At 68.3% G+C, this 18,363-nt stretch overlaps 2 protein-coding genes across 3 annotated transcripts; both read left to right on the forward strand.

Annotated features, from left to right (window-relative positions):
• Window positions 1-180: 180 nt before the first annotated feature.
• On the forward strand, window positions 181-9,057 carry MBOAT7 (membrane bound acylglycerophosphatidylinositol O-acyltransferase MBOAT7). Of its 2 annotated transcripts, none has more exons than XM_051829524.3 (8): window positions 181-251; window positions 1,237-1,315; window positions 1,404-1,533; window positions 1,929-2,055; window positions 3,288-3,447; window positions 4,536-4,896; window positions 6,445-6,621; window positions 8,237-9,057. In XM_051829524.3, exons 2-8 carry the CDS (start codon window positions 1,240-1,242, stop codon window positions 8,625-8,627), a joined length of 1,422 nt encoding a protein of 473 aa, XP_051685484.1. In that variant the 5' UTR covers window positions 181-251; window positions 1,237-1,239; the 3' UTR covers window positions 8,628-9,057. The 2 variants fall into 2 exon arrangements, with proteins under 2 accessions (XP_051685484.1, XP_051685483.1); XM_051829523.3 differs by lacking the exon at window positions 181-251 and adding an exon at window positions 369-635.
• Window positions 9,058-9,188: 131 nt separating this feature from the next.
• On the forward strand, window positions 9,189-18,314 carry TMC4 (transmembrane channel like 4). Its single transcript, XM_051829521.3, has 15 exons — window positions 9,189-9,337; window positions 10,263-10,476; window positions 11,078-11,223; window positions 11,521-11,753; window positions 11,832-11,953; window positions 14,953-15,100; window positions 15,527-15,694; window positions 15,773-15,936; window positions 16,028-16,154; window positions 16,240-16,337; window positions 16,682-16,865; window positions 16,954-17,084; window positions 17,164-17,319; window positions 17,928-18,006; window positions 18,092-18,314. Exons 1-15 carry the CDS (start codon window positions 9,259-9,261, stop codon window positions 18,173-18,175), a joined length of 2,133 nt encoding a protein of 710 aa, XP_051685481.3. The 5' UTR covers window positions 9,189-9,258; the 3' UTR covers window positions 18,176-18,314.
• Window positions 18,315-18,363: the final 49 nt, after the last annotated feature.

Here is an 18,363-nt window from a genome sequence, read left to right on the forward strand (position 1 = left end):
GAAAACGAGGTTGGACGCTCAGTCGCAAACGCGGGGCACTTGCACCCGACTTCCTCCGAAGGGAGCCGAAGCTCGTGGCCCCGCCCACATCCGGCCGAGCTGGGGACCCCGCCCACATCCGAACCCCGATTAGCGCACTCGGCTACCTCCGAAGTAAGCCGAAGCTCGTGACCCCGCCCACATCCGAACAGCGATTGGCGCACTCGGCTGCCGCCGAAGTAAGCTGAAGCTTGTGGCCCCACCTCGAAGCGGTGAGCTCAAACCTCCGTCGCGGACCGAGGGAACCCGAAGCGAGGCTCCGCCTCCTTCCGAGCGCCGAGCTCCAGACCCCGCCTCCTTCCCGGGCCCGTCCCCTCCTCCCGCGGAGCCCGAAGCCCCGCCCCCTCACGTACTCGCGGCCCGCGGGCCGCGCTCGGCAGATGCGGACCCGGGTGCCCCGCGGACTCGTGCTGCGCGTGTCTGCCTAGCCCTGTCCCCGGCGGTGGCGGTGCCTCCGGCTCCACGCAGCGCAGCCCGGCGGGCCCCTCGAAAGCGCAGGCGGCGCGGGGGCGTGCTGGGCGGGGGAGGCGTGGCCCGAGCCGCGCAGGCTGCGGGCTGGGACCGCTCGGCCGCTTCCTACCCGGAGGGCGGCTCAGGTGGGCCGAGTGGAGCCGGCGCCGAGACCGGGCCGTGCGGTGTAGGGGTGGCTGCGGTGCGGGGAGGGCGCGGGCAGCGCGGCCGAGCTCGCGTGGCGTAACCGCCTGTGGCTTGGCCGGGGACGGGATCGGGCCCGCCCTGGGGCGGCGGAGGGCGCCCTAGACACCCGGGCCTGGGTCCGCCCCCGGGGCCTGGATGGGAGAGGGGCCGCAGCTCGGAGAGAGGCGGCGGCTGCAGGCCGGGGCTCCCGCGGGCGCCCTCCTGGGAGGGGGTCTCGGATACCTGGGTTCTCGGAGGGGCTGGGGTCGGAGGAGGGGGCTGGTCCCCGGGGCGTCTGAGGAGAGGCCCGGGTGGGGGCAGCTGTTCCTGGTGTCTTGCTGTCTGGGTCCCGGGGCGGCGAGGGGCTGGCGCCCTGGGTTGCCGAAGGAGGGGAGGGGGTGCTGGATGCCTCTGTCGAATGAGGAGGGGGGCTGCAGGCCCGGAGTCCTGGGCTCTCCCAGGACTGGAGCTGCTTCTCGGGCTCCGGAGTCTTCCCAGGAGGAGGGGTAGCGGGGCGCACTCCTGGGGTCGCCCTAGGGACGCCCGGCTGTCCCTTCCCAGACCATGTCGCCGGAGGAGTGGACGTATCTGGTGGTTCTTCTTATCTCCATCCCCATCGGCTTCCTCTTTAAGAAAGCTGGTGAGTCAGGTTCCCGTCCAGTGGGCAGGCCGGGGAGGGGCGCCCCCGGGAGGGGCCCGGCTCAGCTGTGCTGTCGCTTCTCCCACAGGCCCTGGAGTGAAGCGATGGGGGGCGGCCGCCGTGGGCCTGGGGCTCACCCTGTTCACCTGCGGCGCCCACACCCTGCATTCTCTGGTCACCATCCTCGGGACCTGGGCCCTCATTCAGGCTCAGCCCTGGTGAGCGCGGGGGAGAGGGAGAGGCGGGGAGCCGGGTGGGAAAGGGGAGCGAGCAGCCTGTGTCCCGGCGGGGCCCTGTCAGCCTTTGCCAGGCTCTTGCTGGCTTCTGTTTGCCACTGTGCCTTGTGCCACTGTGTCGGCCCTGCCACCGTGCGCACTCTCGGAGGGAGCTGGGGGTCTTGGCCACAAAGAAACGGCGGGGAGCGTGTTTCCGAGTGGCTGCGTGGCTCCTGTCCGAGCTGGTCCAGTCCTGTGCATCCCCTCCCTACACCTCCCACCCTTCCCTCTCCTCACCCCCCCCCCCCTTTCTGTTGCTGAACAGGGAGGGTTTGTGGGCAGACCTGGGGGCGGGGAGGTCCCTGCGCCAGCAAACCGGCCTCCTGCCTCTGCCCCAGCTCCTGTCACGCCCTGGCCCTGGCCTGGACCTTCTCCTATCTCCTGTTCTTCCGAGCCCTCAGCCTGCTGGGCCTGCCCACTCCCACGCCCTTCACCAATGCCGTGCAGCTGCTACTGACGCTTAAGGTCAGACCGGGACTCGCTGCTCCCCTGCGTGCAGCCCCCCCAGCCAGCCCCATGGGGGGGGGTACCTCCCACACCGCCCGCGGGTAGGATTGCACCTGTCCCACAGCCCTGGGCCAGGGTTCACCTCTCCCTCGCTCTCTGGGTAAGGAGCGGCCCAGCCGTAGGTGTCCTTTGGCACCTGTTAGTGCCTGAGGCCTGGCTGGGTGCTCTCTCTCTGAGTCTGGACCAAGCCGTTTTGCAAAGAAGGAAAACCAGCCCTGGAGAGAGGGGACTTGGCCAGGAGCACACGGCTGGCAGGGCCGGGTCTGGCTCTCCGGCGCGTGGGAAGACAGGTAAAAGGCCTTGGCCGTGTGGGAGTCAGGAGCCGGGCGCCCTCCGTGGGAGGCGCTGAGCTCAGAGGAGACTTGGAAGGAGAGCAGTTCAGGGTGGACAGGGCCCGGCGTGTGTCGGAGGCCAGCAGCTGACCCTCGTACCCCGTGCCAGCCCCCGTCGACCTCGTGCGGAGAACACGGGGACAGGCAGCCGGGCGTAGGTGCCTCGGGAAGGGGCCTTGTAGTTTGTCGCCGGGGCGGTGCGGTGACAGTTTTACTGTCCGAACATCTCTGCTGTGGGTGCTGAGGGCAGAATGAAGTGCAGCAGGGCAGGGTGGGGTGAGGTGCTGAGGGCCGAGACGGGCGAGTGTGGGCGCTGGGCAGCCGCTGCCGAGCCTGGGCCCCGGGGGCAGAGAGCAGAGGCCGCCCTGGGGCCTGGACGCAGGAAGCCTTGTCCTGCCCGTCCCCGGAGGCCCGTGCCAAGGCCGACTTGCCAGCTTTCTGGGGAATAAGACTCCCGCCGCTGCAGGGATGCCAGCAGAGCACCTGCGTAGGGAGTGGGCGGAGGGGTGCGCTCCGCCGTGGGTGTGTTCAGGTCGAGGGCTGGGGCTGGGGCAGAGGTCCAGGCTGCAGGCTGAGTGGCCATGGGCCTGCGGACCAGACCTGAAGCTACAGGGTTACCTGGGAGCCAGCAAGGCAGGACGTAGAGAAAGGAGAGAGGAGGGCCCAGGACTGAGCCCCAGGGAGCGAGCGCCCCCCACCCCGCAGCGAGACACGGCTCACGGCTGACCCTGGGGTGGGAGCCTGGCCCCTGCTGCACACTCCCTGCACCCCTCGGCTGCTCGAGGGGGGCTTCTGGGAGATGGGCGGGGCTGGGTCTCGGGCCTGACCGGTTCTGCCCACCCCACGCCCCGCGCCCAGCTGGTGAGCCTGGCGAGTGAGGTCCAGGACCTGCACCTGGCGCAGAGGAAGGAGCTGGCCTCTGGCTTCAGCAAGGCGCCCCCCCTGGGGCTGCTGCCCGACGTCCCGTCCCTCATGGAGACGTTCAGCTACAGCTACTGCTACGTGGGGATCATGACCGGTGAGTGAGCCGCCCCCAGCTGCTGCCCGTCCTGCGCTCGCGGCTGCGCCTGGCCGTCCCGGGATCAGAGCCCGTCCAGGCTGGACATCGGCTGTTCTCTGCCCACATGAGTCTTCGTGGCTGAGTGGGAGCAGACAGGAGAGGACAGAGCTGTGTGACCTCAGGGGGCAGATGCAGCTGTTTGAGACAGAGAGACAGCCCACTCCTATCCACCCGTTCATGCCCCGAATGCCAGCAACAGCCAAGGCTAGACCGGGCAAAGCTGGGAGCCGGGAGCTCCATCCGGGTCTCCCACATGGGTGGCGGGGACCCAAGTACTTGAGCCATCACCTGCTGCCTCCCAGGGGGCTCACGGGCGGAAGCTGGAGCGGGCCTGTTGTGGACATCGCTCATCAATGGAGCAGTGCCCAGATGGTCATCTGTGCACAGAGGCGCTGACCCCTGCTGCTCCTGGGGCCAGGCCACCTTCCTGTCTATCCCATTTCTCACTGTGGCCACTCCTCTGCCACCCATGCCTGCCCAGCTGGCCAGCGGGTGCTGGTGAACGAGGGCAAACCTGGGGCCCACAGGTGCACCCGGAGCAGATCCCACCCTGGTCCTGGGCGCCCGCCCTGCCCCCTCTGGTCTCACTGTGCTTCTGTGCTCGCCGTGTCCCTGGGTCTTGTCTGACTGTCCCCTCACCCTCAGCGTGGTGGTTGTCGCTTTTGAAGACTGAGTCATTTGAAAGTGATAGAGCGCTTCCATCCACTGGTTCACTCCCCAGCAGCCACAGCAGCCAGGGCTGGGCCAGGCTGAAGCCAGGAGCTTCCCCGGGGTCTCCTCTACGGGTGCAGGGGCATTGGGGCCATCTGCTGCTGCTTTCCCAAAGGGGTTAGCGGGAAGTGGAGCAGCCAGGACAAGAACCGGCGCCCTTATGGGATGCTGGTGCTGCGGGTGGAGGCTTAACCGCTCTCAGGTTTTGTCCCTGCCCCTCGTGCATTCGCGGCCTGAGCCCCTTGTCCCCCCCACCCCACCCCGCCCCGCCCCACGCGCGCACCGGCAGGGCCAGCGTCCGACCTCGGCTGACCCGGGCCCGCCCGCCCCCACAGGCCCGTTCTTCCGCTACCGCACCTACCTGGACTGGCTGGAGCAGCCCTTCCCCGGCGCCGTGCCCAGCCTGCGGCCCCTGCTGCGCCGCGCCTGGCCGGCCCCGCTCTTCGGCCTGCTCTTCCTGCTGTCCTCGCACCTCTTCCCGCTGGAGGCCGTGCGCGAGGACGCCTTCTACGCCCGCCCGCTGCCCGCCCGCCTCTTCTACATGATCCCGGTCTTCTTCGCCTTCCGCATGCGCTTCTACGTGGCCTGGATCGCCGCCGAGTGCGGCTGCATTGCCGCCGGCTTCGGGGCCTACCCCGTGGCCGCCAAAGCCCGGGCCGGGGGCGGCCCCACCCTCCAATGCCCACCCCCCAGCAGGTCAGGCGGCGGGAGGGAGGCGTCCCACGACCCGGCAGGCCCCACCGTCAAGGGCTGGCCCTGCCCCTAGCAGGGAGGAGAGCGGGGAGCAGGGGCCACGGCCGCCAGCCGTGGCCGTGGCTAGTGGTTAGAGAGCGGGTCCCCCTGCAGGCCCGGCATGCCCTCCCCAGTCAGCAGGGAAGCCGCTCCTGGTACCTGTGTGCTGCCCCCTGCTGCTAGCTCCTCACCCCTGCCTCTGGCGACCCGCCCACCTCCCCCAGGAAGCCCAGGGTGGGGTCTCTTAGCAACCACGCACCACCCCCTGTTGCCGCGGCAGTGTTGCCCGGAGCCCGGTCATTCCTGGCGGCTGGGGACGCTGCCTCTGGTAGTGATGGGTCCCCCGCTGTCACCAGCCCCCCAGTTGCTAGGGAAGTGGGATCCCCCCAGCAGCGGTTGCCCGTTTGCTGCAAATCCGGCTCTTTGTGGCGGCTGAGAGGACACCCGCCCCATGAGACGTCATCGCCTGGCAGCCCCGAGCTGCCCACTGCTCCCGAGCAGGTAGCACCTGGCCTGTGCCCCCGCCTCGCCTTGCCGCCAAGGCCCAGCGGCTAGGAGGTCCCGGAGCTGGTGGCCGGGCGCCGAGGCAGCCAGGAGCTGACTGGCCCCTGGGCCCGGACTCCATGGTCCGCCAGCCCCAGGGCAGAGCCCGGAGCTGGGGAGCAGCCCTTGGGTGCCCGCTGTGACCTCGCTCCTTGCCAGGGTTCGCATTTCCCGAGAGTCCCAAGCTGACGTTGGCTTGTGCAGTACTGGCACCCGTGCCCTGGTAACCTGGGCTGACCCTTGTGGAAAAGCTTTTCCCAAACATCCTATTTTTTTTTTTTTTACATTTTAAAATATTTATTTATTTATTTGAGAGGTAGAGTTATAGACAGAGAGGGGGAGAGAGAAAGGTCTTCCTTCCATTGGTTCACTCCCCAAATGGCTGCAACAGCTGGAGCTGTGCCGATTTGAAGCCAGAAGCCAGGAGCTTCTTCCCGGTCTCCCACGCAGGTGCAGGGACCCAAGCACTTGGGCCATCTTCCACTGCTTTCCCAGGCCATAGCAGAGAGCTGGATTGGAAGAGGGGCAGCTGGGACTAGAACTGGCGCCCCTGTGAGATGCCGGCACCACAGGTGGACAATTAGCCTACTGCGCCACGGCTCCGGCCCCCCAAACATCCTAGTCCTTGTTGCTAAGGAATGCCTTTTCCTTAGCAACAGAGACCACTAGACATCATCCCAGGCCTCGGGCATCTCAGTACCGGGACCCACCCATGTTGGAGGGAGATGATGCTTCCCTAGCAACCGCCCTGTGCAACAACCAGGGCTCCCCGGAGGCCTCTGAGTAGGCGGGGCCTGGCCTCTAAAGGGCTTGTGGCGTAGGAGCCACGCCCCCAGAGAAGGAGGACCCTTGTCTGAACTGCTGCCTGGCCAGGTCCCCCTCGTAGCATCCCGGGCTGGGACAGTAGCAGGTGGGGGAGGGGCCTGGCTGAGCTGCATGTCTGTCCCCACCCCCACCCCCACCCCCCAGTCCGGAGAAGGCGGCCTCCCTGGAGTATGACTATGAGACCATCCGCAACATCGACTGCTACAGCACGGACTTCTGCGTGCGGGTGCGGGACGGCATGCGGTACTGGAACATGACGGTGCAGTGGTGGCTGGCGCAGTACATCTACAAGAGCGCACCTGCCCGCTCCTACGTCCTGAGGTGCGTCAGCCCCGCCCGGGCGTGGGAACGGCGGGGAACTGCGTTTCCCAGCAGCCCTCGGGGCGGTGTGCGGCGTCCCTGGCTGGGCCCCTGCTTCGAAGGCTCATGGGAGTTGTAGTTTCCCGAGCCGACACCGCTGTAGCTGCCTCTGTGCGACGGGCCTGGCTGGGAGCGGTGTGCTTTGCACATAGCAGAGAGCTGGCTGGGAAGTGGAGCAGCCGGGACTCAAACCCACACCCCTAAGAGATGCCGGGCACTGCAGGCGGTGACTACCCGCTACGCCACAGCACTGGCCCCCATTACCTTTTATTATTTTTGGTTCTTCCGATTGTTTTTGTTAAAGATTTATCTATTTATTTGACAGTTAGAGGGAGAGACAGCGAGCTCTTGCATCTGCTGGTGCGCTCTCCAGATGGCCGCAACAGCCGGGGCTGGGCCGGGCTGATGCCAGGAGCTGGGAGCTCCCACACGGGTGGCAGGGGCCCGAGCACTCGGGCCGTCCTCCCGTGCTTTCCCCAGGGACATCAGCAGGGAGCCGGGTTGGAAGACAACAGCGGGACTGGAGCTGGCGCCCATGGGGGATGCTGGCTTCTCAGGCAGCTGCTTTACCTGCTACGCCACCGTGCCGGCCCCTCTTCTGGCTTCTTGAGTAGGAACTGTGCCCTTCACAGGTGTCAGAAGTGGGAACTCTGACCCGTGTTGGGGGAGGAGAGCGAGGCTCAGAGGCCTGGCGACCTGCCAAGCGGCACTCCACGTCCAGGCCACCAGACGTGGTCAGGGCAGGCCCTGGCGCCTTCTCGTGGTAACACGGCTACGTTGGCAGCTCTGGGGCTGGGCGTACCTGGGCATGCGGCCTGCGCTGTGGCTTCAGGCCTGGTGTGGGAAGTGGAGTAGAGGTGGGGAGGGGGCCAGCGTGCAGGGCTCTGGGAGGAGGAGCCCGGGCCTGGTGCTGTCCTCAGCAGAGGAAAGGGAGTGGGCTCCATGGTTAGGGGACGCTGCTCCCCAAGAAGGGGCGGAGCCAGCCGCAGGATGACCATGCGGGGGCCCTGGGCTGCAGAACGAGGCTTGGCTCTGGCCTCCCCGAAGCTATCAGATTGCCCACTGGGGTTACGGAAGAGGCGGTGAGTTAGAGGATCCTGGCGGTCAGGGGAGGGCTGGTGTGAGAAGTGGGTGCCCGGTGGCAGCGGCTACAGGCGACACTGAGCCCTGGGCTGCACCAGCGGTCAAAGCAGGTGTTTAGGTCAACGGTGCGGCATCCCCAGAGGGCGACAGGCAGCGTCGGTAGACGGTGTCACCCTTGGTGGGTGGGTGGGTGGGTGTCACTGGGATCCTCTTGGTCGTGACCTCTGTGATTAGACTGTTTTTTGTCCTCACAGCATTCGGGTCTGGGCGGGGTTGGGGGAGAAGCTTAGGGGCTTTGGGCTGGGGGCGAGCTGGAGTGGTTTCAGTGTCCCCCACGGGAGACGGGCTGGAGCGTGCACGCGCAGGCTCCCAGTCCTCCCGGACCCTTAAAGGGAGAGCTGCAACCCGGAGTGGGGGCAGAGGAGGGGCGGGGCCTGGGTCAGCCGGGTGGGCGGGGCGGGGCGCTGACTCCCGGCCCGCCCCCGCCCCGCAGGAGCGCCTGGACCATGCTGCTGAGCGCCTACTGGCACGGCCTCCACCCCGGCTACTACCTGAGCTTCCTGACCGTGCCGCTGTGCCTGGCCGCCGAGAGCCGGCTGGAGTCGGCGCTGCGGGGGCGGCTGGGCCCCGGGGGCCAGCAGGCCTGGGACTGGGTGCACTGGTTCCTGAAGATGCGCGCCTACGACTACATGTGCATGGGCTTCGTGCTGCTGTCCATGGGCGACACGCTCCGCTACTGGGGCTCCGTCTACTACTGCATCCACGTGCTGGCCCTGGCCTGCCTGGCGCTGGGGCTGGCTCTGGGCGGGGGCAGCCCGGGCCGGCGGAAGGCAGCGCCTCCACAGGCCGCCGACCCCACGCCGGAGAAGCTGCACGAGGAGTGAGCTGCGGGCCGGGTCGGCGCGGGAATCCGGGAGTTCCGTGAGCCAGGCTGCCGTCTCGCCGCCCGGGAGAGCCTGGAGAGGATTCCCTGTCCTGTCGGCTGCAAAGCTGGGGTGCTGCCCCCTGGCGTCCAGCCTCGTGGCTGCCCCAGCCGGCGGAAGCTGCACTTCCCGTGGGCTGACCCCTCCCTCGGGATGCGCGGCGTGGGGCGGGGAGTGGGAAGCCCTCTGGTGTCTTTCGCTCTACGTCTATCTCGTCAAACCAGTGTTCACGCGTGGAGGGAACACCACCCCTCCCCCAGTCACGGCGGGGACGGGCGGCCAGGTACTGCGCCCTCGCGCGAGCCACTGTGAGGGCCCCCGATGCGCTGTCCCCCCTCGGCCGGCCGGAACGTGTAACCCTTTCCCAATAAAGTGTTGCACCGAGCCCCTCCCCACCGTGTCCGTGTGCGTGTCTGTGGGCGTCTGTCCGGCTCAGGGCGCAGCGCGGACTTCGGTTCCCAGGAGCCTTTCCCAGCCCGGCTGACCGGTAGGGGAAGTGCGCTGACTCCCTCCGGGCGCCTGCGGCCCCTCCCTCACCTGCCACAGGCCCCGCCCAGTGGCCGCCGACACGGAAACAGCGGAGCCCGGGGCCATGGAAGAAAACCAGGCCTGGGATTCGGGAACCTGGAGCTCCCCTGGGGGGTGGCTGCCCTCCCGGGGGGCCAGAGAAGGTGGGGGGCCGGGGGGGGGGGCGTTCAGAGCCATCCAACCCTTGGGCTGGGAGGGAGTCCGAGGGGATGGGAAGGAGAGAGGAGGACCAGGCCCTGGGTCTGAGGGAGGAGAGGCTGGGGGACCCCTGAGTCTGAGGGAGGAGGGGCTGGGGGGAACCCTGGGTCTGAGGGAGGAGGCGCTGGGGGGACCCCTGGGTCTGAGGAGGGGCTGGGGGGACTCCTGGATCTGAGGGAGAAGGGGCTGGGGGACCCCTGGGTCTCAGGGAGGAGGGGCTGGGGGACCCCTGGGTCTGAGGGAGGAGGGGCTGGGGGAACCCCTGGGTCTGAGGGAGGAGGGGCTGGGGACCCCTGGGTCTGAGGGAGGGGGGGCTTGGGGGACCCCTGGATCTGAGGGAGGGGGAGCTGGGCCTGGCCCCCTGGATCTGAGGGGGAGGGGCTGGGGGACCCCTGGGTCTGAAGGAGGAGGGACTGGGGGAATCCCTGGATCTGAGGGAGGAGGGGCTGGGCCTGGCCCCCTGGATCTGAGGGAGGAGGCGCTGAGGGGATCCCTGGATCTGAGGGAGGAGGGCTGTGGCTGGCCCTCTGGGTCTGAGGGAGGAGGGGCTGGGGGACCCCTGGGTCTGAGGGAGGAGGGGCTGGGGGGACCCCTGGGTCTGAGGTGGGGCTGGGCCTGGCCCCCTGGGTCTGAGGGAGGAGGGGCAGGGGGAACCCCTGGATCTGAGGGAGGAGGCGCTGGGGGGAGCCCTGGGTCTCAGGGAGGAGGGGCTGGGGGAACCCTGGGTCTCAGGGAGGAGGGGCTGGGGGACCCCTGGATCTGAGGGAGGAGGTGCTGGGGGGAGCCCTGGATCTGAGGAGGGGCTGGGTCTGGGGGAGGAGGGGCTGGGCCTGCCCCTGGGTTTTCCTAGCCTGCCACCCTCCTGCCCAGGCCAGTCTCTCTCCTCGGTGTTGAATGAGCTCCCCAGTGCTGCCACCCTGCGCTACCGCGGCCCTGGGGTGCCGCCCTGGGGGGCGCCGGAGGAGGAGGATGAGGAGGACAGAAGGAGCGTCCAGACCTTGGCGGAAGCTGCCCACAAGGAGCTGCAGGAGCCACAGCCCTCCCGGGCACTGCCCTGGCCCATGCAGGCCAGACGGGTGCACAGGTGAGGCCCAGCTCCCGCCCAGGGTCCCCAGGGCCCTGCAGCTGGGCTACCGGGGCGCCTTGAGCTCCGTCTCCTCCCCGCTCTGTCGGCCGGCTCTGCCTCGGCCCCTCTGTGGCCTCGTGGGGGCCCTCCCCCCCTCCCCTTCCCTCCCCTCTCCTCTCTCCCCCCCATCCCTTTCTTGCTGCCCTCACGGTGCTGTCTGCTTTCCACCCCCCCCCCAGTCTTGCTGTGGGTCCCCTGTCTCCCAGGCCTCACCTGTCTTCCCCACCCGCAAGCCTAGCCTTCTTCGCCTCCGTCGCCCTGTCTGTCTGAAACCTCATGGCCTCTCCACCTCCCCACGAGGAGCCCTCCCCTGGCTGCCCTTGCATTTGTCCATAGCCCTGGCCCCTCGGGAGCCTCGGGGAGCCGATTCCACATCTCTTAGCCAGGAACTTTGTATCCACCTTGATTCTGCTGCCGCTGGAGGTTAGGTGCACTTCCTTGTGCTTGCTACAAAGTATTCTGTGTCACTTCCCTGTCGCCCAGCTGGGCTCTGCAGGCGGCCGGCCCCGCTGGGGCTGGTAAGCCTGACCTCTTCTGTCCGACTTGGTTTCCCTCCCAGGCAGAGCCAGGCCTGGGACCAGATGGCCTACAGAGCCGGATCCAGCAGGACCCAGTGGGCCCAGCTGCTTCGGAGGTCCCAGGAGAAGACGATGGAAGGCTTGGGCACTCTGAAGCCCTGGGCATGGACCCTGAAGAGGATCGGGGGTGCGAGGGGTTGGGCCCGGTGTCCCGGGGGAGGGGTCTCAGAGAGGAAGGGCTGGGAGCCCTGGATGTGGGGAGGAGGAAGCAGGTGTTGAAGCTGGAATTGAGGCTGGGGGTCGGGACTCCTGAGGAGTAGCCTGGGCTCCAGCCCAAACGGGGGTCGGGCCGGCTGCGCCTGTCTCTGCTGCCCCCTGCTGGCCAGTTTGGCGCCTGCACGGTGTCCTCACTTCTGTCTGCTGCCCCCTGCAGGCCAGTTTGGCACCAGCACGGTGTCCTACTTTTGTCTGCTGCCCCCTGCAGGCCAGTTTGGCGCCGGCACCGAGTCCTACTTCTCTCTGCTACGGTTCCTGCTGCTTCTGAACGTGCTGGCCGCAGTGCTGGTGGCTTGCATGGTGCTGCTGCCCACCTGGCTGGAAGGGGCTCCCCCGGGTCCCCCGGGCCCCGACACCGCCTCACCCTGCGGACCCTATAACCCCGGCACCCCGGGCCTGGTGTCCTTCCCCTCCCAGCTCTTCAACTTGCTCTCGGGACAGGTGGGTGTCGGGCCCCTGGGGAGGTGCCCGCGCCCACCGCAGTCCCCCTGCACCCTGCGCATGCCTGTCTCTCCCCAGGGCTACCTGGAGTGGTCCCCTCTCTTCTATGGGTTCTTCCCGGCCCGCCCCAACCTGGCCGTCGCCTACCTGTGCTCAGCCTTCGCCATCAGCATCATCAGCCTCGTGCTCATCCTGCAGCGGTCAGTGCACCCCAGCCCTCCCGGCCCGCGGAGGGGGCAGCAGGGGGTTGAGCCCCTCCCCCTCAAGAGCCCCATGTCTTGCTGTGGTCTTTCATCTGCTTGAGCTGAAAGGAGGTTATTTTTTTATATATATTTATTTATTTGAAAGAGTCAGAGAAAGAGAGAGAGAGAGAGACCTTCCATTCCCTTGTTCACTCCCCAAATGGCTGCAATGGCCAGGACTGGGCCAGGCTAAAGCCAGGTGCCAGCAGCTTCATCTGGTCTCCCACGTGGGTGCAGGGACCAAAACACTTGAGCCATCTTCCATTGCTTTCCCAGGCACAGTAGCAGGAAGCTGGATGGGAAGTGGAGCAGCTAGGACTTGAACCGGCACCCATATGGAATGCCGGCACTGCAGGCGGCAGCTTTACCTGCTACGCCACAGCGCCAGCCCTGCCACAGGGCTTTACTGAGCACCTCCTGGGTGCAGGGCCTCGTCCTAAATGGTTGGGACTTGGAGCGTGGGGCTGACTTGGAGGCCAGGGCCAGGCTGTGTAGTTATCAGGTGGTCCAGGAATGCCTTATCGAATATCATTTGAAGGAGATACGGGGATAGAGAGCGGGAGAGCGAGTGACGGAGATAGATGTACACACAAGGGAGACAGGGAGGTCTTCCACCTGCGGGCTCCCTGCCCTGTAACAGCCAGGTCTGGCCAGGCCTGCGCCGGGAGGTGGGAACTCCATCCAGGTTTCCCATGTGGGTGGCAGGGTCTTCAATCCTTGAACCTGCACCTGCTGCCTCCACAGGTGTGTATTAGCAGGGAGTGGATCCGAGACAGAGCCAGGACTCGAACCCAGACCCTGCAGTATGGGGTTGTAGCCGTCCCAGGTGGCGCCGTGCCTGCCGTGCCACACGCCTGCCCTGAGAACAGGAGGCGCAAGCCGAGACAGAGGAGGAGGGAGTTTTAGCGGAGCGGAGCAGACCCTGGGGGGAGAGGGCTCCAGGCGGAAGGCACAGCCGGAGCAGGGCGGAGCCAGCCTGGCGGGTCGGATGGGCGTGGGTGCCAGTTCCTGAGCTAAGGACCCTCCTGATCTAAGTTGGGTTTTGGAGATTCCTCCGTGGGTTTGTGTCGGAGGGAGGGAGGGAGTTCACAGGAGGAACAGGGCAGAAGAGGTGGGAGAGCCGGGAGAGGCGATGGCAGCTTGGACTTGGGTTCTAGGCGCATGGTGGTCACAGGGGGTCAGTGTTGGGGTAGTTTTCATTTTTCAAAGCGTCACACGCGTGAAGAGACGGGATGGCCGTGTCGTCATCCGCCGAAGCCGTGTCCCTTCTGCGCTCGCCGTGGGTCGCCACGGGTGTTTCTGTGGTTTCTTGGACCTCCTCTATGCAGAGACTCGGGGGGTATTTTGAGGGGAGGGGTTGCTACACAGACTGCGGGAGAGAGTGGAGGGCTAGCACGAGGGCCGGCGGTGGGGAATTCGGGGGCAGAGTTGTGACTTGGGGTTAACTTGGGGAGCTCTTAGGTGAAAGAGGAGGTGAAAGCCGCCCACGTGGGCGCAGAAGGGGCTCTGGGTCCCAGATCCGTATCTGGCTCCGATCTGGGTGAAAGCCACCCACGTGGGCGCAGAAGGGGCTCTGGGTCCCAGATCCGTATCTGGCTCCGATCTGGGCGTTGAGATGAGGCCAGGTGATCCCGTGATCCCAAGAGAAGGGAATGTGTACAGGAAGCAAACCTTAAAAGAAAAGAGTCTGCTAGGTGCACCAGGGCCTGGGGAACCACCTGGGGGCCCGCACAGCTGGGTAGAGCTTGGAGAGTGTGTGGGGGGGGGCGGGTCAGTGGTCACTGGAGGGGCCGGGAGGTCCTAGAGACCCCAGCGGCGCCGGGACAGAGCCAGGCCAGCCACCTGTCTGTGGAGAACCAGCAAGTCGTGCGCTTCTCTCCCAGGGTGCTGGGGTCTCTGTGTCAACCAGGTAGCCCAAAAGCAGCTGTGGCCAGTATGTAAGTGATAGGCCCAATGAAACTGTCTGCCAAGCACAGGCCTTGGCCCACACCGCGAGAGAGACCAATGGGTGGGGGCCTCAGGAGACGGAGTGGCCAGCGAAGGCCCCTCTGAGGCCCCGAGACAGAGAGCAGGGAGACGGGAAGAAGCCGGCCAGGTGAGTGGCCGCCAGCACTCCAGGCCGGTGTCCCGGAGGCGAGGCTGGGGAGGTAGGGCAACAGGACTTGAACTTAAAGTACTTTTATTTATCCGAAGGGCAGAACAGGAGAGAGAGGAAGAGAAACAGGGGGAGGGGGAAAGGGGAGGGGAAGAGGGAGAGAAGAAGTGGGGTTGGGGAGAGAAACAGGGAGAGACCTTCATCCACTGGCTCCTTCCCCGACAGCCGGGGCCTGGCCAAAGCCAGGGGCCAGGAACTCGTGCCAGGTCTCCCGCACAGGTGGCGGGAGCTCAAGCACTTGAGCCAGCACCTGCTGCCTCCCAGGTGCAGTAGCAGGAAGCCGGATTGGAAGGCGGCGGGGCGGGGCTCCACCCCAGGCACTGAGCTGGGGGCGGCTTAGCCCACCGCACCACCACAGCCGCCCGGATCCGAGCCTTCAAAAGCAGGTGGGCCCTGGCTGCTCCCGCCAGGAAGGGGGCTCAGCTGCCCGACCAGCGAGAGGCTGGAGCGTAGGTTTAACCAGGAGACACCCTCTGGCTGCTGGCACGGGGACAGAGTGGAGCTTGCCAGGGGACCAGGTGGGTGTGCTGTGCACCTGCCAGGTGAAGACGTGGGCCTCCTTCCCTTCCCTGGGTCTCCATCCCCTCCCGTCTCTCCAGGTTGTTTGTTTATTTTTGTTTCCTGTGTTGCTGCTGCTCCTCCCCTGCAACCCCCGCCCCTCTGGGTCCATCTGGGAGCCCCTCCCGGCCTTTGGAGCGGCTGGCCAAACGCCCACGCTCTCGGGGCTCTTGTCCCCTGGCTGCCCCCACTCCCACTCGAGGCTGCCCTGGCCCACGCCATCTCGCGGGTCTCCCTCTCCCAGCTCCGTGTCCGGCCTGAAGCAGACGCTGCTGGCCGAATCGGGGACTCTGACCAGCTACAGCCACCGAGTGTTCTCGGCCTGGGACTTCGGCCTCCGCGGGGACGTCCACGTGCGGCTGCGCCAGCGCAAGATCCTGTTTGAGTTACAGGTGCGGCCGGGGGCGGGGCGCGGCCCTCCCCATCTGGGGACGCGGCGGAGATAGCGCAGGGCCCGGCTCAGCCCTGCAGACGGGGCTGCGAGGAGGCCGGGGAGGGTGCCCAAGGTCGAAGGGTACAGGGAGGCGCCTTGGCTCCGAGCGCAGCGGCCGGCGCGCTCCTACAAGGCGGGCCTTGACCTCGTGGGGATGGGGCGGGGCCTGGGGTACCGCGCCGGGGCGCACAGGGGCGAGGCTGGACTACGCTAGGCAGGGACCCGGGGCGGGGACGGACCCCACGAGGGCGCGGGCCTCGGGATGCTGCTGGACGCGGCGGGAACCAGGACTGTACAGAGGCCGGTGGCGGGCGGCGTCAGGTCCATTTGAGGAGGGGCTCCGCGCCGCCCGTCCCAGGCCGACGCCCGTGTCTCCCGGCCTCAGGTGGAGCTGGAGGAGGCGGCGGTGCGGCGCCGGGCTGCGGTGCGCACGCTGGGCCAGCGGGCCCGCGTGTGGGCGGTGCGCGCGCTGCTCAACCTGCTGGTGCTGGCGCTCCTGGGGGCCGCCTTCTACGGCATCTACTGGGCCACGGGGTACACGGTGGAGCTGCAGGTGCGGGGGTCGCGGACGCAGGGAGGGGCGGGGGGCGCCGGGGCCTCGCCTCCCGCTCACCCGCCCCCGCCCTCCTAGGAGGCGCCCCTCGTGCAGCGGGCGCCGCTGCTGCGCCTGGCCGTGAACTTCCTCCCGTCCGTGTTCATCTCGGCGGTCAACTTCGTGCTGCCCCCCGTGTTCAAGGCCCTCGTGCCGCTCGAGGGCTACACGCGCAGCCGCCAGGTCGTTCTCCTCCTTCTCAGGTCTGGGCCGCGGGGGCAGGGGAGCGGGGCGCGGGCCGGCCCCGTCCGTCCGTCCGTCCGCCCGCCGGCCAGCGCCCCGTCCCGCCCCCAGGGCCGTGTTCCTGCGCCTGGCGTCGCTGCTCGTCCTGCTCTTCTCCCTGTGGGCGCAGATCACGTGCGGCGGCAGCGCCCAGGCCGAGGACTGCAAGGCCTGCGGCTACAACTCCAAGGAGCTGCCGGTGGGAACCCGCGAGGGGCGTGGGGCTGGGGGCGGCGGGCGCGGAGCCGGGTCCCGGGGGTCCTTCCGACGCTCTCGTCCTGCAGTGCTGGGAGACCCGCGTGGGCCAGGAGATGTACAAGCTCCTGCTCTTCGACCTGCTCACCGGCCTGGCGGTCACGCTGCTCATCCAGTTTCCGCGCAAGTGAGAGCCCCGCCCACACAGGAGCAGGCCCCGCCCTCGCCGCGGCCACGCCCCGGGATTCCCTAGCGCCACAGACCACGCCCCCATGCCTAGACGGAGGCTTTTCTGGCCCCGCCCAGGACACGCCCCCACCACGGAGTGGACTCGGTAGCCCCACCCCCACAACAGGCCACGCCCCAGCCTAGTAGGAGGCTTTCCTCTGGCCCCGCCCAAGACACACCCCTCCGCGGCGGCGTGGCACCTTGGGCCCGCCCCCAGCCCGCGCTCCCCTGCGATTGGCGGGCGGGACGGCGGAGGCGGGGAAAGCGCGGCGGCCCGCCCGTGACTCCGCCCGCCGGCCGCAGGCTGCTGTGCAGCGGCTGCCCCGGCGCGCTGGGGCGCGTGGCGGGGACGCAGGAGTTCGAGGTGCCGGACGAGGTGCTGGGACTCATCTACGCGCAGACGGTGGTCTGGGTGGGGACCTTCTTCTGCCCCTTACTGCCGCTGCTCAACACGGCCAAGTTCCTGCTGGTGTTCTACCAGAAGAAGGTGCGGGGGCCGGGGGCGCGGGGGGCGCCCGGCTCCAGGTCCGCCGCGGACGCTGCGCCCCAAGCCGCCCCTGCCCTCCCGCCCGCAGGTCGCCGTCTTCTCCACCTGCTCCCCAGCCTCCCGCACCTTCCGGGCCTCCACCGCCAGCTTCTTCTTCCCCCTGGTGCTGCTCCTGGGCCTGGCGGTGTCCGCGGTTCCCGTGCTGTACAGTATTTTCCTGTGCGTGAGCCCCGCCCTCCGCGACCACGCCCCGCCTGACTCCGCCCCGCCCCGTGACCCCGCCCGTCTCCCCCCGCAGCATCCCCCCGTCCAAGCTGTGCGGCCCGTTCCGCGGGCTCCCGTCCATCTGGGCCCAGATCCCGGAGGCCATCAGCGGCCTCCCTCAGAGCTCCCAGAACGTCCTCTTCTTCCTGGGGACCCAGGCGTTCGCTGTTCCCCTGCTGCTCATCTCCAGGTCAGGGGCCTGCGACCAGGGAGGGGGCTGCCCGCCAGGACCCCGGTGTGAGGAGGGACGGGGGGCGGGAGCAGGGCCAGGGCCCCCGGGTGTGGAGAGGAGGGACCCGGGGAGGGGTCGGAGGGCACGGGGAGGGGCAGGGTCCGGGCCCCGGGGTGAGGAGGAGGAGGGACCCGGGGAGGGATTGGAGGGCACAGGGAGGGGGAGGGCCCCGGGGTGAGGAGGAGGGACCCGGGGAGGGGTCGGAGGGCACGGGGAGGGGCAGGGCCCCCGGGTGTGAAGAGGAGGGACCCGGGGAGGGGTCGGAGGGCACGGGGAGGGTCAGGGTCCGGGCCCCGGGGTGAGGAGGAGGAGGGACCGGGGTGAGGAGGAGGAGGGACCCGGGGAGGGATTGGAGGGCACGGGGAGGGGCAGGGTCCGGGCCCCGGGGTGAGGAGGAGGGACCGGGGTGAGGAGGAGGAGGGCACGGGGAGGGGCAGGGTCCGGGCCCCGGGGTGAGGAGGAGGGACCCGGGGAGGGGTCGGGTCCATGCCCATGCCCATGCCCATGCCCATGCCCATGCCCATGCCCGCGCCCGCGCTGGGATGACGAGGCCTCCCCGCCCGCAGCATCCTGCTGGCCTACACCGTGGCCCTGGCCCACTCGTACGGACGCGTCATCTCCGCGCTGAGACGCCAGATGGAGACGGTGAGCCGGGCGGGCCCTGGGGCGCGGCGCCCGCGGCCGGCCGCCCCTCACGCCCTCACGGCCCCCACGGCCCTCCCGCCCCCAGGAGGCGCAGAACAAGACGTTCCTGGCCCAGCGCGCCGTGGCGCTGAGCGCGGCCCGCGCGGCGCGGACCCCCGGGCCGCCGTGATTTCGGCCGGAAGACGGGAGCGCCGGAGGAGACCCCGCCGCCAGGCCCCGGGCGCTGTACCGAGCCTTTTCCTCGGATCAATAAACGCAGAAGAGGCTGCCGGGCTCTTTCAAACCCGGGAGCGAGCCAGTCAGATTTATTGGCTTGTGTGTGCGTGTTCCGCGAGAGGACGTGACGTGCGTGCTGGC

Source organism: Oryctolagus cuniculus, chromosome 18, assembly GCF_051225735.1.
Source record: "Oryctolagus cuniculus isolate XC-2025 breed Fujian yellow rabbit chromosome 18, ASM5122573v1, whole genome shotgun sequence".
Taxonomy (NCBI): Eukaryota; Metazoa; Chordata; class Mammalia; order Lagomorpha; family Leporidae; genus Oryctolagus; species Oryctolagus cuniculus.